Raw genomic sequence first — 17,289 nt, 5'->3', positions numbered from 1 at the left:
AATAAAATAACGGACTTTTATGTAATTTTACCGTTCATCACGGACAAACAAGAAACGACCGATTTTAACCGTCCGATCATGACTTAGACATGACAGCTGCCGTCGATGATCAATAGCTCGATGCCACAACGGCAAAAGAAAGTCACAACGACCGAAACGACGCCGTATTGCACAATCGAGATTATTGGTTTTCTTGTACAAATGGAAAAGAAAAGAGTCAGTCCTCTGCAACTACAGCAGGTTTCTTCTTCCATCTTCATCTTCCTCCTCTGTTTCTGTTTCATTTCAATTTTTTCTTTTCATTTCCCCTTTTTGTTCTTTCTTCCTCGTATCTCTTGCTTTTTGTGATATAGACTCATAGCTCATCACCTTTGGGAGTGAAAGAAAAAAGTCAGAGAAAGGGGCTACTGCTTTTTCTCTATCGCTACTGTACTTCATCGGAGTTGCTAAGGAAAGTCGGCTTTCAGAAAGGACAATCGATTTCCGGATACCGATAATCGAAACACCTGTTTTTGCTAGCGGAGTGATTTGAAAGATCAATCGGTTGGTTGAGCATTCTTGTCAAGATGACGTGACTTTTTTTTTTTTTTTTTTCCTTTTTCGTTCTTTTAATTCTTTTGGAGTTTATCACGATTGTATTGTGTTTTGATTTCGTTTTGAGGAGTTTATAGTGTTCTTTGATCGGAGAGGCGGAAGTCAAATCTTGTTTTTCTGGACGTTGAAGTTTTGTTTGACTTGTTCTGGTTGAGCTGTGAGAACGATTTTCCTTGGTTCGGTGAGGTTTCGTAACGGAGTTTTCATGCGAGAAATGAGACTGGAATAATCTTTGAAAATTAAAAACCGAAAACCGAACGCGGTTTTTCTTGTTGTTAGTTTAGTTTTGGAAGTACGGATTTCCTGGCTGTTGATTGATTTGAACTGCGAAATCGATTCGTTAGGAAATGCAGGAGCCAAGTATTGATACTGATAAGCTTAGTTATGAAATCTTCTCAATTCTTGAGAGCAATTTTCTCTTCGGCTATGATGATCAGAAGCTATGGGTTCCCAAGCAGATACCTCCCACTGTTGAAGGCAAACCGATATCTGATACAGCAAGTACTCAAGCGCACGCTCAACAAGAAGTAAGTCGTGACGCTTCGTCTATTAGAAACCAGAGAGGCAAGGTCTGCATTCTGAGCATCGATGGCGGAGGTATGGGAGGGATTCTCTCAGGTAAGGCTCTGGCTTACCTCGAACAAGCGCTCAAGACGAAATCGGGAAATCCTGACGCCAGAATCGCTGATTATTTCGACGTTGCTGCCGGAGCCGGCGTTGGAGGCATTTTTACTGCTATGCTTTTCGCAACGAAAGACCATAACCGGCCGATGTATAAGGCAGAGGATACTTGGCGGTTCTTGGCCGATCAAGGCCAGCGGTTCTTCCGCCGGTCGAACTCTAGTTCAGGTGGAGGTTTGTTAGGGCGGTTGCTTAAAATCAATCGTACAAATTCAACCAGTTCAGCCACTTCTGCTTTAGAAAAAGCGATGAAAGAGGCATTCACTGATAAGGGACGAAGTTTAACCCTAAAAGATACTCTGAAACCAGTTCTGGTACCTTGTTACGACCTGTCAACAACGGCGCCATTTTTGTTCTCGAGAGCCGACGCCCTAGAAAATGATAGCTTCAACTTCCGGCTCTGGGAGGTTTGCAGAGCAACATCGGCCGAACCGGCCGTATTTGAACCGGTGACATTGAGGTCTGTCGACAACCAAACCAAATGCCTGGCCATCGACGGCGGTTTGGCGATGAGTAACCCGACGGTGGCCGCAATCACTCATGTACTACACAACAAACAAGAGTTTCCGTTCGTGCGAGGAGTTGAGGACCTTCTGGTTCTGTCCTTAGGAACCGGCCAGCCATTAGAGGCCCGCCGTGATTACCGTCAGGTCATAAGGTGGAAGGAGAAGGAGTGGATTCGGCCCATGAATCGAATCTCTGGTGAAGCCTCAGCCGACATGGTGGACCAGGCCGTCGCCATGGCATTTGGTCAGTCCAGGAGCTCTAATTACGTGAGGATTCAGGTACAACAATCTGCCACGTGCACACTATTCCTATTTCCCAGAACTTCCGTCTTTTTTTTTTTTTAAGAGAAATACTTTCGTTTCTTTATTAGTCATACCTCTAATTTTTAAATGAAAACATTCTCTTCAATTAATAATTGCGACAACAAATGCATCAATTTCAACGAAAAAGTATACATGTAGTATATGTATATGCTTCAGGAATGCACGTCAATTGCTGAGAATTTAAGTTGATATACCCTTTAATGCCAAATTTATGGTTCATTTCATAATCTTGTTCTTACCATTCAGGAATTAAATATTTTCATTCTAGGGTAAAGTAGAGATGGGTTTATTAGTTATTACAAAGTTACAAAGATTTTAGTTTAGTTAGTGGGAGTTGGGGACAAAAGTTAGGTGTTTCTTCAACTTGGGTCGATTTGGCCTCCTACAAGTAGAAAAGTCATCAGAACCTATGTGGTTTTGCTACGTGATGATTAATTATGGCATATTAGGACCCTCTGGCCCAGTTTTCTGTTTTTCCTTTCATTCTGTATAATCAACACCCACTTTTGAATGTCATAACTCATAAACAAACAGATTCTAAATTTCTAATCCATCTAATTTTTCTTGAGAGGAGTTTGCTTCCATGAGAATAGTAATGTGATAAACAAGTCCATTGCCTAACCAGGCTTTGTAGCTAACCTTCCATCCAATAATCTTTTTGCAAGTTTCCTCAAAAGGAGGAAATATAGCTGTTCGTGCGGGTAGGATTGTAAATGCTAGAGGGGAAAGAGTATGGGTTTGATTAAAAAAAGGCTGTGGCCAGTGGTGCATAATACAAAACGGTACTTTACTCTTTGTTTTGCCGCTATTGCGGGGTCCATGTATGATGTATCAGAAACTGGTCCCTTCTTATTTAATTATTTTTCACTGTTCAACCAAACTATCTTACTATAAACACCTTAAAGCCTGTGTAAGTAAATTCTATGATAAGCGATTCTGCCTTCTTTTAATTGGGAAAGTTTTCTGCTCCTGTTTTTAATCAAGAGTCTTTTTCTGTTGTAATTGGAGAATATTCCCTCTCTCCCTCTCTTTTCCTTTAACATAATACATACCAACTGTCTTAGGTAAAAAGTTACAATGATAAAATTTCATTTCCAAAGGACCCACTTTATTGTAAGTGGTGTTCTTTGTCGCTTTGGCTCATAATCTACTGCTTGAGATTATCCAAGAATTAAGCATACTCAACCAATCATTATTGGTATTTCAGGCACTTGGCTCGAGCTTAGGCGAGGGTGGACCTAGCTCAAGTACTGATTCTGATGCTGGTAATGTAAAGATGCTAATTGAATTGGCAGATGAGGTTCTCAAGCAGAAGAATGTTGAATCTGTGCTTTTTGGAGGAAAGAGATTTGCAGAGCAAACCAACTTCGAGATGCTGGACTGGTTTGCTGGAGAATTAGTACTTGAACATCAGAGGCGGGGCTGCAGAATTGCTCCCACTGTGGCTTTCAAGCAAGCTACCACCCGGGAAAGTGCCAAGGAACGTTCATAATAACCAAAAGTAAGTTCACTCTTTCCTCTGCTCGTTTCACAGTTCATCACTCTGTCTTCAACTTGTTTGCTGAATCCTTCTTATTTTGGCCTCTATTGCATAGCTCATAAGAAAATAAATGGTCAGACCCACCCACTCTTCAATTTAGATCTAACTACTATCATCTTATCTTCCTTTTTAATTTTCAGTTATAAATTTTCAATCTTAAAAATGAGGAGAAATATTAAAATATTAATATAATTAAATTTATGTTGAATTGCAAATTTAATACTAAAATTGTGAGATTTGTATCTATTTAGTCATTGAACTTTCAAAATTATAAATTTAATCTTTGATCTTTAAAATTTTTTAAATTCATGAATCTACGGGACACAATTAAAAGTTTAAAACCTATTTGACACTTTTGAAAGGACCAAATAAAGACGAAACCACAAACTTCGATAACTTAAAATTTAACCTTAAATTTGCCATAGTCAAGCTACTTATATTTTTGTCGACGACTTTCACTTTCTTGTAAATGTTTTACTGGAGAGTAAGAAGGAATCAACAATGAGTTGTCTAGGTCAACAGGAGAGTATATGGATATTGGATGGCGTTAGAAGGGGGACCCAACTGAATCTCTTGTACAGTTGCAGAACTTGATTTGAATTTTTATTTTACCGTTAGTTTGGTAAATTCCAGATAAAAGTCTGGGAAAGGTTTGAAATTCTGAAATTAAATACGGAATCAAATCCTATTGACCAAGATATGGAATATGTTGTAGTATTACTAGAATTAGGGAGAAACCCAAACTCTAATAAAAAGTTGTACCTAATATGCTCTCACACAGGAGTCAACCCAAAGGTGTGGTTGTGAAAACTGGTAAATGGGAAAAGAAAAGACAAGAAAAATTCTTGTCACTTTCTAGCTAACTTCTAAAAAGACAAAGGGGGTAGTACTGTAGAAGAATCCCCGTGTCAATTATTCTTGAAAAAGATGGATGAAGTGAGAATTCCATTGTTTTTTAAGTAGGTTTTTCTATCTTTATTGTTAATCTTAGATTATATTTTTATGTGGAGTTCTTAGTTCGTTTTCATCTATAATCATGAGCTTAGAAGTATGATTTTAAGTGCATAACATAACAATCTTATACTTGTGAAGATTGAAGCCACCTAAAAGTATATTCTTGAAATTAGCAACAACTCCTTAAATAGCTTCTCACAAAATCTTGTATGCTTGTTGCTACTACTTTGAACATATTAGTATTAAGGATTCGGTTATTAGCATAATTCAAAACATAACTTAAAACATCTCAATTCCATGTGAAAGAAATAAACACAAAGTTATCCTAAAAACTTAGGACAACATTTTAATACTATTCTTCTGAAATAACATCAAGTAAACACTACAAGAATTAATTTTGACTTTTCTCGATGTCAAAAAGCGTCGAGAGAAGGTTATGCCGACGGAGTTGGGAGTTTTATCGGCAAAAGATTGGTAAAATTTACTTCTGTTGACGTTCTTCATTAGTGTCGGCAGTTATATAGTAACACTAACACACTCATTCTCCTGAATTCTTGACCCAAATAATTAGTAGTCTTTGATTCTATTCAATCTTATATTCTCTTACACAAATTTTGTAGTTTCACAGGAAAATTATAATAGGATGGTGTAAGAAGAAGAGAAGGTCAGGAGGCCAGGAAGGAAAATGAAAAGGACAAAAGACATATATACAGTACAAAAGATTGGTAATCTTTGTGGGATACCTTTTGCCCAAGAGAGGACAGACAGTCTTGTCTTCCATACACAAACAAGTACATGGGTAAACAAAAACAAAAACTGAGGGAGCAAATTTGGATCTCTCCTTTTTCAGGTTAAAAAAAAAAATTGCATGAAAATTTTCTGCTTTCAAATTGAAAATTAGTTTTAAGTGTGGTAAATTTAAAAGTAAAAGAACCCCAACATATATTGTTTATAAGGGGTTTATATGGCCTAGGCTCAAGAAAAACTTGAGTGCAGGTTAGTGGAGGGTCTACTTTTGATTTTAGTATTGATCTTTATTATTTGTCCTTTTTTTTAGTCAGGCTCCCTTTTCATCAAAATTACATATTCAGTAGTGCAAAAAATATTTGAATGTGGTCATTTCTAGCTAGCTGCTTATTTTAATTTTTTATGCTTTAGTTTAATTTAGCTTGGCCTTTGGTCTCCATTATAAAACTGATAATAATTCAGCTGGTTTAGGTCTCAATTTTTTAGTTGGTTTTGTTGATATATTTAGTGGTTTTTATATTGTAAACTTGGTTATTAGGTAGGTTTTGTTTCATTTAATAAAATTAAAATTAATTAACCAATATGTTGGATTTGCATGGATTTTTGGACAAAAACCAACGTGCCTTTCTCACCTACATATTAAAATATTGCAAGTACTTCCATAATCTTGAGTTACCCAAAATTGTTTTTATTTCATAATGAACTAATTTCATTTATTTAAAAGAAAATAATTATAATTTCTTTTTACTTATTTTTAAGAATTTGTGCGTGATTAGGATTGAGATTCACAGAATTAAGCCCAGTTGGCTTCAATTTCTTACGATAATAAGAGGGAATTTTTAGCCAAATTTCAAAGATAAAAATAAAATTTTTAAAATTATTTTTTAGGCTTCATTTGATTATCATTTCGTTTCTTATTTTTGGTTCTTGAAAATTAAGTCTATTTTCTTTTAATTTCTTACAATTATTTGCATCTTTCTTGAGTACAATGGTTGAATTCTTAGTCAAATTTCAAAAATAAAAACAATTTTTTAAAAGCTAGGTTTTTTAAACCATTAGTAAAATGTAGATAATAAAGGAATAAATTTGAAGGTGAAAATAGTATATGGCTTAATTTTCAAAAACAAAAAACAAAAAATAAATGGTTACCAAATGAGACTTAAATTTTTCAAACCTTGGCTTGATTTTTTGAAAATACATATGTAGAAAGTAGATAACAAAGCAAGAGATATAGAGGTGGAACTAATGTTTGTAAATTTAATTTTCAAAAACTAAAATTAAAAAGTCAAATGACCGGTTACCAAATAGAGCCTAACTTTCTTTTTCTTTTTCTTTTGTTTTAATTGCCTTTTATTTAACAAATACTTTCGATTTACAATACTACCATCAACTTTTTATAAACGCATATCATTTAAAATTCTTTAGAATATTGAAAGAAAATAAAAATAAAAATAATTAAAGGTACGTTTCGTGAATGAGCCAAAAGAAAATTATACCTACACTACAAGTACATCACGCTGATAAAGTTATTATAAGTACTAATCAACTTTAAGTTTGAATGGGACGATAAGTCAATTAAACCAACCCCACGATGTAATACACCACTTAGCGAAAGCTATTTATATTTCCATAGTTGATTTATAAAAAAAAGAAAAAAAAGAAAAAAAACCTTTAGTGGGAGTTCATAATATCCTTTGTCTATGAGTTTTCTTATTACAAAAAGCCCTACTATTAAAGAATCCCATCAACTTTTTGTTTGTTAAGACAATTTTAAAAACTCTCCTTTAATCTTATATATATATATATATATTTTCTTGCCTTGGCTTCTCTCTATATATGATAATATAATTGTATTTAGTCGCCAAAGATGACTTTGAACAATATTCTTTAGGGTATGATAATGGATGACCATACTTCTAAGAAGGAATCTACTTTTAAGACTTCTTGTCATTTGACAAGAAATGCTTATCCTCAATGTCTTTATAATCTCTTAATATATGAAGTTTGAGTTGTCCCTTTGCAAATTGTCTTTGGTAATGTCAATAATATGACTCTTTTAAGAGGGCCCAAAAAGCAAAACAACTTGTAAACGTAACCAATGTCTTAATTAATGATGGAGAATGAAAATTATGACCGGTGAAGTATCCACATTCTTCCTTAATTAGATAAGTTGTGAAGGTCAAATTGAGTTTAACTCAATGATAATTGATATAATATTCTTTTGTAGAGGTTGGAAGTTCGATACTCGGTTCCTCATCTCCGCATTTGTGGTACTAAAAAAAATAACTCATGAAGGCAACTATTATTATTATTATTATTTAACAAAATTCGGGGTTGGAGATTCAAATATTTGACATTTTAGTTTATGATATAATGTTTTAACAAAATGAGATATGATCAAGTTGACATAAATATATAGAGATGAATCTTTGGGATCACATTCATATCCCTTTATGCTTTTTTTTTTTTTTTAAAGAAAAATTGCAAAATTCGAGATCACCTAAAATATATAGGCATGTTTGGTAGAGATCTGAATTCTGTTTTATGTTTTAAGATTCACTAAGTTTAACAAATATGTGTTTGGTAGACAATTCAGATTTTGTTTCTGAAAACAATTTACAAATTATGTAACCCAAACAATGCAAATTGTGAAAAACAACATTTTTTTTTTTTTTTGCTTTCTTTATATCCAGATTTTGAATTTAAGATTTTAAAATGCAAAATTATATTGAATAAAAGATTAAAACATTTAGAAATATAATGTGTCATGTTATAAACTTAGTTATTTTTTTAAAAAATATAAATGTATTATGTAGTGTATTATAAATTATATAGTACTACAAAATAATAATCATGTGTATTTTTTTTTTTTAACATAAATCATATTTATAAATAAATTAATAATAATTTTTTGTCAATTACATATTAGTAGGTAACTACGACTAACTTTATGTAGTATCAAACACATTTTAAATAACTGTTTAAATTAGAATTCAATTTCTAAATATGCTACTAAATACAAAACCTTGAACTCTATTTCTATTGAATCATTTGTTTTCAAATTTATATTTACAAATTCTCTACCAAACAGATCATGAAATACAATATTGTTTTAATTAAATCTCTTATTCTCAAATTTCTGTTTCTAAATTTTTAATTATCTAGCACAAGAAATTCAATGGGTCATTTTAGAGTATGAGGGAAGCAAAAGAATACTTTTAAGTTAATTTAATATTTTTCTGAATTTTGACGACTAATCATGAGTAAATGAGACATTTGATAATAATAATAAATAAATAAATAAATAAAAGAATATTTAACGTTATTGAGAGTTTTCTTGAGGGTGTCGAGAATCTTTTACTCATTTTCTTTTCAATATCTTTCAATGATCTTCCTTTTTGGTAGTTTCCCTTTATAGTAAGTCTTAGGATTGACTTTCATACTTTCTTCCTCAAAAAACATTAGTATAATTAAATGTTGAATGATAATTGACATTTACACTTACCTTTCTTTCTTTTTCTTTTTGTAAAAGTATTGTAATTAAAATGTGGGGTGAGAATATCGAACCTCAGACCACGAGGTCGATAATACATTATAGCTCAACATATTGTAATTATACTCTTACCTTTTGTCAAAGTTTAAATCTAAGAAAAAAAAAAGGTCATAATTGAAATACTTTATTCCCAAAATTTTGATGTCTCATAAATTTCAAGGGTAAGCATCACAAACACCTCAGCAATATTAACTTATTTTGTCCCAAGACCCCCAACAGATTACAGGAAGGAAGATTGGGAGAACAAAAAAAAATTGAGGGAGCACAAGACTGAGTGCAAAGCGTACAGGAGATTTATGTTACATTAGCCTTTTGTTCAAACGGTCGTCTTCGAAACCTCGGGCTTTGGTTCGATCGGTGATTGCAGGTCTGAGTTGATTGGGAATAGATTGCATTGTCCATATTGTGCCATCAACTGGTCCATAAGAACTAGAGCTACCATAGCTTCAACCATTGGTACAGCTGCATTACCATCAAACCAAACAAAGGAAATTGTAATATAGACTGAATTTTCCATCAAAGTGAGTGTATATATATATATTCATGGTCACAAGATTTCTAATGTTATTTTAAGAGGGGTTAAATGAAAATCTTACATCTAACACAATTCCAAGAGATTACTAAATCAGACATCAGCAGTCAAATGTGAAATAAAATATACAACAGAGTGGGAGAGTGGAGAGTGGAGACTGCAATATGCCAATATCTTAAGTTTATTTCTTTCATTTCTCGTTAAGAATGACCACAATTCCAAAGGACAGATAGATATTTTAAAAGTCAATGAAGTACCTCTTGGGACGACACAAGGGTCATGACGACCACGGGCAATCAGTTCAACCTCTTTCTTATCTCTGGTCACTGTATTCTGCTTTTTCTGCATAAAGCACAAAGTATTTTTATATCAGGATTGAAGCACCAAAGAAACGGATACAGAAAAGATAAACTGAAACAATGTGGGATTCACTTATTATTTTCACCAAAAGCGAACTAAATAATGGTGGGCGGGGTTAAAGAAAAGAAAATTGGTATACTGGTGGAGATTGCAATATTTTTTTATCAGATGTGCAAGGTCATGATAGAGGAGCATCTTACTCCAATGGTAGCTGTTGGCTTGAAAGCTATCCTCATGCATATGGTTTCCCCATTAGATATACCTCCCTGAACGCCAATACAGATTTTCAGTAATTAGAACAAAATCACAAAAAGAAAAGGCACCATGTTCTGTTGATCAAATCTTAATCACTTCTTATGGGCACAACTAAATACCTGTATTCCACCAGAGCGGTTTGTAATCGTTCTAATTCTTCCATTTTCATCTAAATAGAATGGATCGTTATGTTCACTGCCAGTTAAAAACGTACCTGCAGGGGTTTTAATTTAAAAAATGTGAGTGCTGGGTAAGGAAGAACAAAACTGCAGCAACGAGCAGCGCAAAGCATGAACTAATTCTAATAGAAACTGTTGTGTAATCAATGCAATAATATCGTGCTCCAAAGAGCCAAACAAAATTTCAACCTCCGAATCCACTGCCGATCTCAAAGCCCTTAGATGCAGGTAATGACAGAACAGCTTTAGCAAACTCAGCTTCGAGTTTGTCAAAAACCGGTGAACCAAGCCCCTGATGGAATTCGCAATCCTTGTTACTTAAACAAAATTTTAATGATAAAGAAATATCTTGAGATATGAAAGTGAGATTTTTAGACATTCAGTATGGTATTCACACGCCAACAGTGTATTTAGATAGAGAGTGAGAGAGAGAGAGATGTACAGGTGGGCAATTTTTCACAATGCATGTGACAACACCACCAATTGATTCCCCCTTCACACGGACAGCGTCGATGGCAGCAATCATTTTCTCAGCATATTCAGGATCTGGGCACCTGACTATGTTGCTCTCAATCTGATAAATTCAAAGCAATGATCACCAGGTCAATATTAATATAAGAATAGACATCAAGTATAAATGGAGAACATATACTATGATAAATTGAATCAACATCAGAAACTTTCCCAATCATTGGTTAGAATGGGATAACCAATTTGGTACTTAAGTGGCTTGACTCTCCCACCCTAATAGCTAGCTTTTGGGGTGTGGTTCTAATTTTTTTCTTTAATGCCCAATAACTTATATCCACATTTCGACTAGAATGTCCTCCTTCAGCCCACTAACAAATTTACTTTCCAACGTCTCATCAGACAAGCCTTTTAAAGGGCCCGAGAGTTGTTCGAACCGGCGCCGATAAGCTCTCATCATCCCATCCTGTTTCAGGGTAAAAATTTGAGCTTGACGATCCTCCTCCTTTGTTGGCAAGAAACGCAATAGCATCCGTTCTTTAAAATCCGCCAAGCTTTCCATCGGAGTCCGTTCTTCCCATTGGTGCCACTCTAGCACTTCCCCTTCTAAGCACAAGACCGCAGCCTCAATCTTGTCCTTCTCCGACAAGCGATTGATGACAAAGTACTGCTCCACTCAATGGAACCACCCAAGCGGGTCATCTCCGACCTCCCCTTTGAAAATCAAAATCTCAAATTTCCGTAAACGCATGTCGAACAACAGTACTTCTTTCTTTTCTTTGTTAGACGAGCTTCCTTGCTTACTGCTTTCCTCACCCACTAGCTATTTTCCCTTTTCCGTGACCGTTTGTTCAGACGAGCCGGAGCTTCCATCATCGCCCGCAGTATCCTTTTTTCTTGATCATGTTTCAAGCGCAAGCAGGCTTTTTTGTTCCATTGTCTTGCCTAAGGTTTCGAATCAGGCTGCCATGAAATTATTCGTCATCTGTTGCATCTCAGTAAACCACTAATCCATTCAAGCCTCCATTCCTACTTGTAACAAGGTCAGCTATTCCTCAATTGCATAAATACGAGCCTCCATTCCTTTCACCATCCCCCAGCAAGCGATGGCTCTAATACCAAAGTGATAGGACTTGGTTTATATACAATTTGGGCTAAACAGCCAAGGAAGCCAAGGCTCCCTCCGTCTTACAAGTTCTCAAAGCCTCCATTCCTACTTGTAACAAGGTCAGCTATTCCTCAATTGCATAAATACGAGCCTCCATTCCTTTCACCATCCCCCAGCAAGCGATGGCTCTAATACCAAAGTGATAGGACTTGGTTTATATACAATTTGGGCTAAACAGCCAAGGAAGCCAAGGCTCCCTCCGTCTTACAAGTTCTCAAAGCCTCCATTCCTACTTGTAACAAGGTCAGCTATTCCTCAATTGCATAAATACGAGCCTCCATTCCTTTCACCATCCCCCAGCAAGCGATGGCTCTAATACCAAAGTGATAGGACTTGGTTTATATACAATTTGGGCTAAACCAGCCAAGGAAGCCAAAGGCTCCCTCCGTCTTACAAGTTCTCAAAGCCTCCATTCCTACTTGTAACAAGGTGCAAGCGATGGCTCTAATACCAAAGTGATAGGACTTGGTTTATATACAATTTGGGCTAAACAGCCAAGGAAGCCAAGGCTCCCTCCGTCTTACAAGTTCTCAAAGCCTCCATTCCTACTTGTAACAAGGTCAGCTATTCCTCAATTGCATAAATACGAGCCTCCATTCCTTTCACCATCCCCCAGCAAGCGATGGCTCTAATACCAAAGTGATAGGACTTGGTTTATATACAATTTGGGCTAAACAGCCAAGGAAGCCAAGGCTCCCTCCGTCTTACAAGTTCTCAAAGCCTCCATTCCTACTTGTAACAAGGTCAGCTATTCCTCAATTGCATAAATACGAGCCTCCATTCCTTTCACCATCCCCCAGCAAGCGATGGCTCTAATACCAAAGTGATAGGACTTGGTTTATATACAATTTGGGCTAAACAGCCAAGGAAGCCAAGGCTCCCTCCGTCTTACAAGTTCTCAAAGCCTCCATTCCTACTTGTAACAAGGTCAGCTATTCCTCAATTGCATAAATACGAGCCTCCATTCCTTTCACCATCCCCCAGCAAGTGATGGCTCTAATACCAAAGTGATAGGACTTGGTTTATATACAATTTGGGCTAAACAGCCAAGGAAGCCAAGGCTCCCTCCGTCTTACAAGTTCTCAAAGCTATTCTCACTAAAAGATGATCATTTCCTTTCCCCCCCTATTCCTATTTAAGGAAAGGAAAATAACCTAATAAGAAAGGTGTAAATAGTCCCAATAACAGACCGATCCCTGGTCCCCACATAATCCCCTATTCATATTCTCATTTAACAGCTTTGCTCATTCATTATGTATTACATCATTTTGCCCATTTTGCCCTTTACTATGCTTATTCTTCTTTCGGACGTACACCTTCTTGATGGGGGTCTATCAACTTCCAATACATGTTAGGCTTTCAGATAGTAACTTCAATGTGATTCCCAATATATTTTCAGTACTGGTGCATATTCATGAAGGAAAACCAAATTTTTTATATTGAAATTGGTATCTTAACATATTTTAGAGTAGAACCATTTTAACTCTCTGAATCGCTAGTTTACCTGCTCCATCGACAAAGTTTCATGATCAACAACACCCTCGGGCAGTACAACCTTGTAGACTTGAGATACATAAGCAAGTACCTAAATACATGACAATAACAAATCAATCAGGAGACAAGTAGCAGCTAAGATTGAGAAATAGAAAAACCAATCATAATATGGGATACACATTCACTGGATGTGAGTATAAATAGTTCACGCTGTGATATAAATATGGATAATAGCTAGCTAATATTCAGCATGAAACTACTGACAATAACAATAATGAAAATGAACATAAGTTTCACTACTAAGTTAAAATATAAATCCACCTCAGTTCCTGCTAGTTCCTTCAAAATTTTCTTAGCAACAGCTCCAGCAGCAACCCTCCCAATGGTTTCCCTGGCTGAAGATCTGCCACCACCCTACATGAAAACACACAAGGGCATACATGGTATTATGAAAAGTCTTACTAGTATCAGAATGATATTCAAGTACAAAACGAAAGGAATTACCTCAACAGCTCGAATTCCATATTTCATGTCATAAGTGGCATCGGCATGAGAAGGCCTATAAGCTACTGACATTTCACTATAATCCTGAAATCAAATGACAAAATTATTAGACCTACCATACCAACATAATCAGAAATAAAGCAAGCATATGGCTAGTGCATAGGTCTCTAACGAACTAATTACATTTAGAGCTTATGCTAGACATAAATGAGAGCAACGAATAAAAATCTAAACACCATATTCATCATAAAATCATCGTGTGCAATGCATTCAATATTTGCATCGTGAGATAAAAAGTGTCTAGGGCATAAAGAGAATCTTAAACCAAAATAACAAAAAAGAAGATGGAAAAATCATTGTTTCACTATAAAAGATCAGATTGGGTAATGCGCTAAATCATTCACAATGTTGGTGGAAAGAATGCAGGTCACAGAGTCAATATCAAGCCATGAGATTACTGCTGTTGAGGATCTATATGTTCAGAGAAGCAAAATAAAACAGAAAATGACCTAAAATTTTAACAAAATAAGCTAAGCAACTCACATGTCCTCTCTGATCAGTATTTGGTACAAATACATGAATTGGTGTTCCAGTAGTAACTCCTGCAATAGAAGTATCATAAATTCCTCATTCAAGGAAGTAGTGATTGAATGACTTATAGGTGAAGAAAATTCCCAAGGAAGCTAAAATGGTTTAGTACCATACCATTAGTGACTCCTGAAAGTATCCGACATGTATCAGTCTCTTTTCTTGGAGTGGTAATTCTACTCTGACCTGGTCTCCTGGATGGTTCAACATATTCTACCAGTTAATGCTGAAAGAAAATTCTTTGCTACAGGAATGCATCAAATAGTCGTTTATGAAATAAATAGATAAAACTTAGAAACATAGTAACTTTCTTAAGTTTTTGGACAAATAAACCCAACTGAACCTTTTCTACCAGTCATAATCAACAAAAAATGACAAACAAAGATGAAAATGTCAATATCAAAGGATATCTTGAGCGTAGGCTTTCTGTAGAAATGTTGACAAAAAAAAGTCAACATAAAATGAATTTAGAAAATCTAGAAAATACATTCAATACCTACAACACATTAAGATTCTCATTTTATTTATGATAATATTTCTGTATGATACTATCGATAAATGGATTAAAAAAGGAATCCAAGAATTGGTTTTCCATAATGAACATCGGTTGGTATTTTAATTACTATTCATAAGAAATATCATTCTCCCTGTAATCAATGAAGCTACAAGTAACATTAGCGACATAGAAATGCAAAGAATGCTACCAATATTTTGACCTTTTATTTACAATTGTATCCACTGACGGAATGTAAGAGGGGAAAGATCATGAGGTTCCTTGCAAGTACCTTCTGTCAAGCTCCACTTGCAAATCAGCTTCCGAAATTGGGCGGCGTGGAGGACATCCATCAATCACACAGCCAACTCCACCTCCATGCGATTCTCCATAGGTTGTAACACGAAAGTAATTTCCAAATGTACTACCAGCAGCTTTTATCTCTGTGATTAGCCCAAGAAAATGTAAGAACTCCAGAAGTCTAGAGTCATTGTTTGCAAGTCGAGTCCTTCGCTGAAGTTAAAAGACTACATTTCCCAAACCCCCCCATTCAACTCATATCAACAGCCCGATCCCATCACTCTTGAACACTAATTATACACCATTTACACCACATTGGACTATTGGGAAAAGAAAAAAAAAAAAAAAAAAAACAATTCAACAAAACTAACTTCAATCCACCTCCCAAACGAGCTCAAATCAAGCCCTAGATAAAAGAATAACCAAATCAACAAAAGCAACTGAGTAAACCCCGAGCGTTCATAAATCTCCACAAAGCCAAGCTAGAAATAAAGTAAGCCAAATTGGTCATTTAACAACTTCCTACCAATTTCTTACAACTAATAATCAATTAGCAAATGAAATCCCCAACACAAAACTCCACCATCGAGAAAGCATAAGAAAAATGCAGTACAGAAGAAGATAAAAGCAAAACATACGCAGTTTCTTGGCGTTTCGGGACCCAACGGAGATTTTAACGGCGGAAAAGGAAAGCTTAGAAAGATCTGTAGAGAAAGAGCTCAATCCAGAGAAACCTTCGGTTCTGGAAGAACCCAAAAATGGTTTAGACGAAAGAGAGGAAGCCATGGGGGAAGAAGAAGAGGAAAGGTTGAAAAAAATGGCGAAATTGAGATTCGTAAAGAAGCAATTTTGTGGGAAAATTGCTTAAGTAATAGAAAAATGAGTACCAACCCACCAGTCTTACCTACCCCCTCAATTTCTCACTGCTTTCTCTCTGGTTCTGTTTGTTTGGTGGGTCTTGTGGCGGGCGGTTGAAGATGGTGGGCTGTGAATTTGGTTGGTGGCCCTGGTGGCATTCGACGAATTTGACCGTTGAAACGACATGTCGGTTTCGTTATTCATTTTTAAAGTTGGGCTTCGAATACTAAAGCTTTTCCAAGGCCCAATGGATTAAAATGGGCTGTTTATTAGGTCCATCGTCTTTGGGCCTTGGAAATTCTGTTCTGATTGTTGGGCTTCGAGTCAGAAGAAACCTCAGCTCCTCAAATCGTTGGGCTTGGACCCCGAAACTGTCCGTCACTATTTTGTTTTTTTTTTCCCAAATTGATGAATTTTATAGAACTAAATTGTTTGTTTTTTTTTTTCCCGAATACAGTTTTGATCTCTATAGTTTTAGTTTTTATTTATTTTGGTCCTATACTTTCAATTTTGATTCATTTTGGTCCCTATACTTTAGACCATAATGAACCAAAGTTAAAAGTATAAGGATCAAAATGAACATATACTTTAACAATTTTAAGATGAGAGATTGAGTAATCAATATTTAGAATATCCGGTGTGTTATGCTCGAATTTGTAGAAATAAATTCTAAAAATATATCATATTTTCGATTAGATGATAAAAGTAACAATATAAGAAATAATGATCTGATTCAATTAATTTTTAGGGATTCTACATAAAAGGTCTAAAGAATAGACACATATTACGTTAATGTATTGAGTATTTCATTTTTTTACAAAAAAAAAAAAAAAAAAAAAAAAACTTATTGATCTCCCTATTTTCACTAATATAAGTGACTATTTACAATTTAGCTTTCACATACGTTATATATATGTTTATTTATTTATTTCTCTCTCCCCTTGCATATCCTCTCTCCCCCATACATATATTCTCTCTCCCCAATAATATATTTCATATATTCTCTCTCCTATAATTCACACTCATTTCTTCCTCTTCGAGAAATTTAGATTAATATTGTTATTTTTAAAACTAATTAGAAAAATATTGTAGTTTGAAAATAATTTAAAGAAATATTGTAGTCTTTTTTTATATTTTTATTCTAGTATGTCATGCGTTCAAAACTCGACAATTGCAAGTTGAGTGTTGAGA

General features: G+C 35.2%; 2 protein-coding genes across 4 annotated transcripts; one reads left to right on the top strand and one right to left on the bottom strand.

Moving 5' to 3' along the window:
* On the top strand, positions 1–5,718 carry LOC120075717 (patatin-like protein 6). Of its 3 annotated transcripts, XM_039029345.2 has the most exons (4): positions 108–240; positions 354–2,060; positions 3,313–3,606; positions 5,228–5,718. In XM_039029345.2, the coding sequence occupies exons 2-3, from the start codon at positions 942–944 to the stop codon at positions 3,595–3,597; spliced, it is 1,404 nt and encodes a 467-aa protein (XP_038885273.1). In that variant the 5' UTR covers positions 108–240; positions 354–941; the 3' UTR covers positions 3,598–3,606; positions 5,228–5,718. The 3 variants fall into 3 exon arrangements, with proteins under 3 accessions (XP_038885272.1, XP_038885274.1, XP_038885273.1); XM_039029344.2 differs by having other exon boundaries at positions 1–2,060; XM_039029346.2 differs by having other exon boundaries at positions 1–2,060; positions 5,220–5,718.
* A 3,287-nt stretch (positions 5,719–9,005) lies between these two features.
* Positions 9,006–16,261, bottom strand: EMB1144 (chorismate synthase, putative / 5-enolpyruvylshikimate-3-phosphate phospholyase). Its single transcript, XM_039029470.2, has 13 exons — positions 15,879–16,261; positions 15,233–15,383; positions 14,565–14,641; positions 14,403–14,461; positions 13,860–13,943; positions 13,677–13,769; positions 13,366–13,446; positions 10,668–10,799; positions 10,415–10,517; positions 10,166–10,260; positions 9,992–10,057; positions 9,689–9,773; positions 9,006–9,361 (listed from the first exon to the last, which is right to left on the bottom strand). Exons 1-13 carry the CDS (start codon positions 16,024–16,026, stop codon positions 9,216–9,218), a joined length of 1,320 nt encoding a protein of 439 aa, XP_038885398.1. The 5' UTR covers positions 16,027–16,261; the 3' UTR covers positions 9,006–9,215.
* Between the last annotated feature and the right edge of the window lie 1,028 nt (positions 16,262–17,289).

The sequence above is a fragment of the Benincasa hispida genome, chromosome 4, assembly GCF_027475165.1.
Source record: "Benincasa hispida cultivar pf3 chromosome 4, pf3_genome.v1.1, whole genome shotgun sequence".
NCBI classification, from domain to species: domain Eukaryota; kingdom Viridiplantae; phylum Streptophyta; class Magnoliopsida; order Cucurbitales; family Cucurbitaceae; genus Benincasa; species Benincasa hispida.
This window is presented reverse-complemented; position numbering and strand designations above follow the sequence as displayed.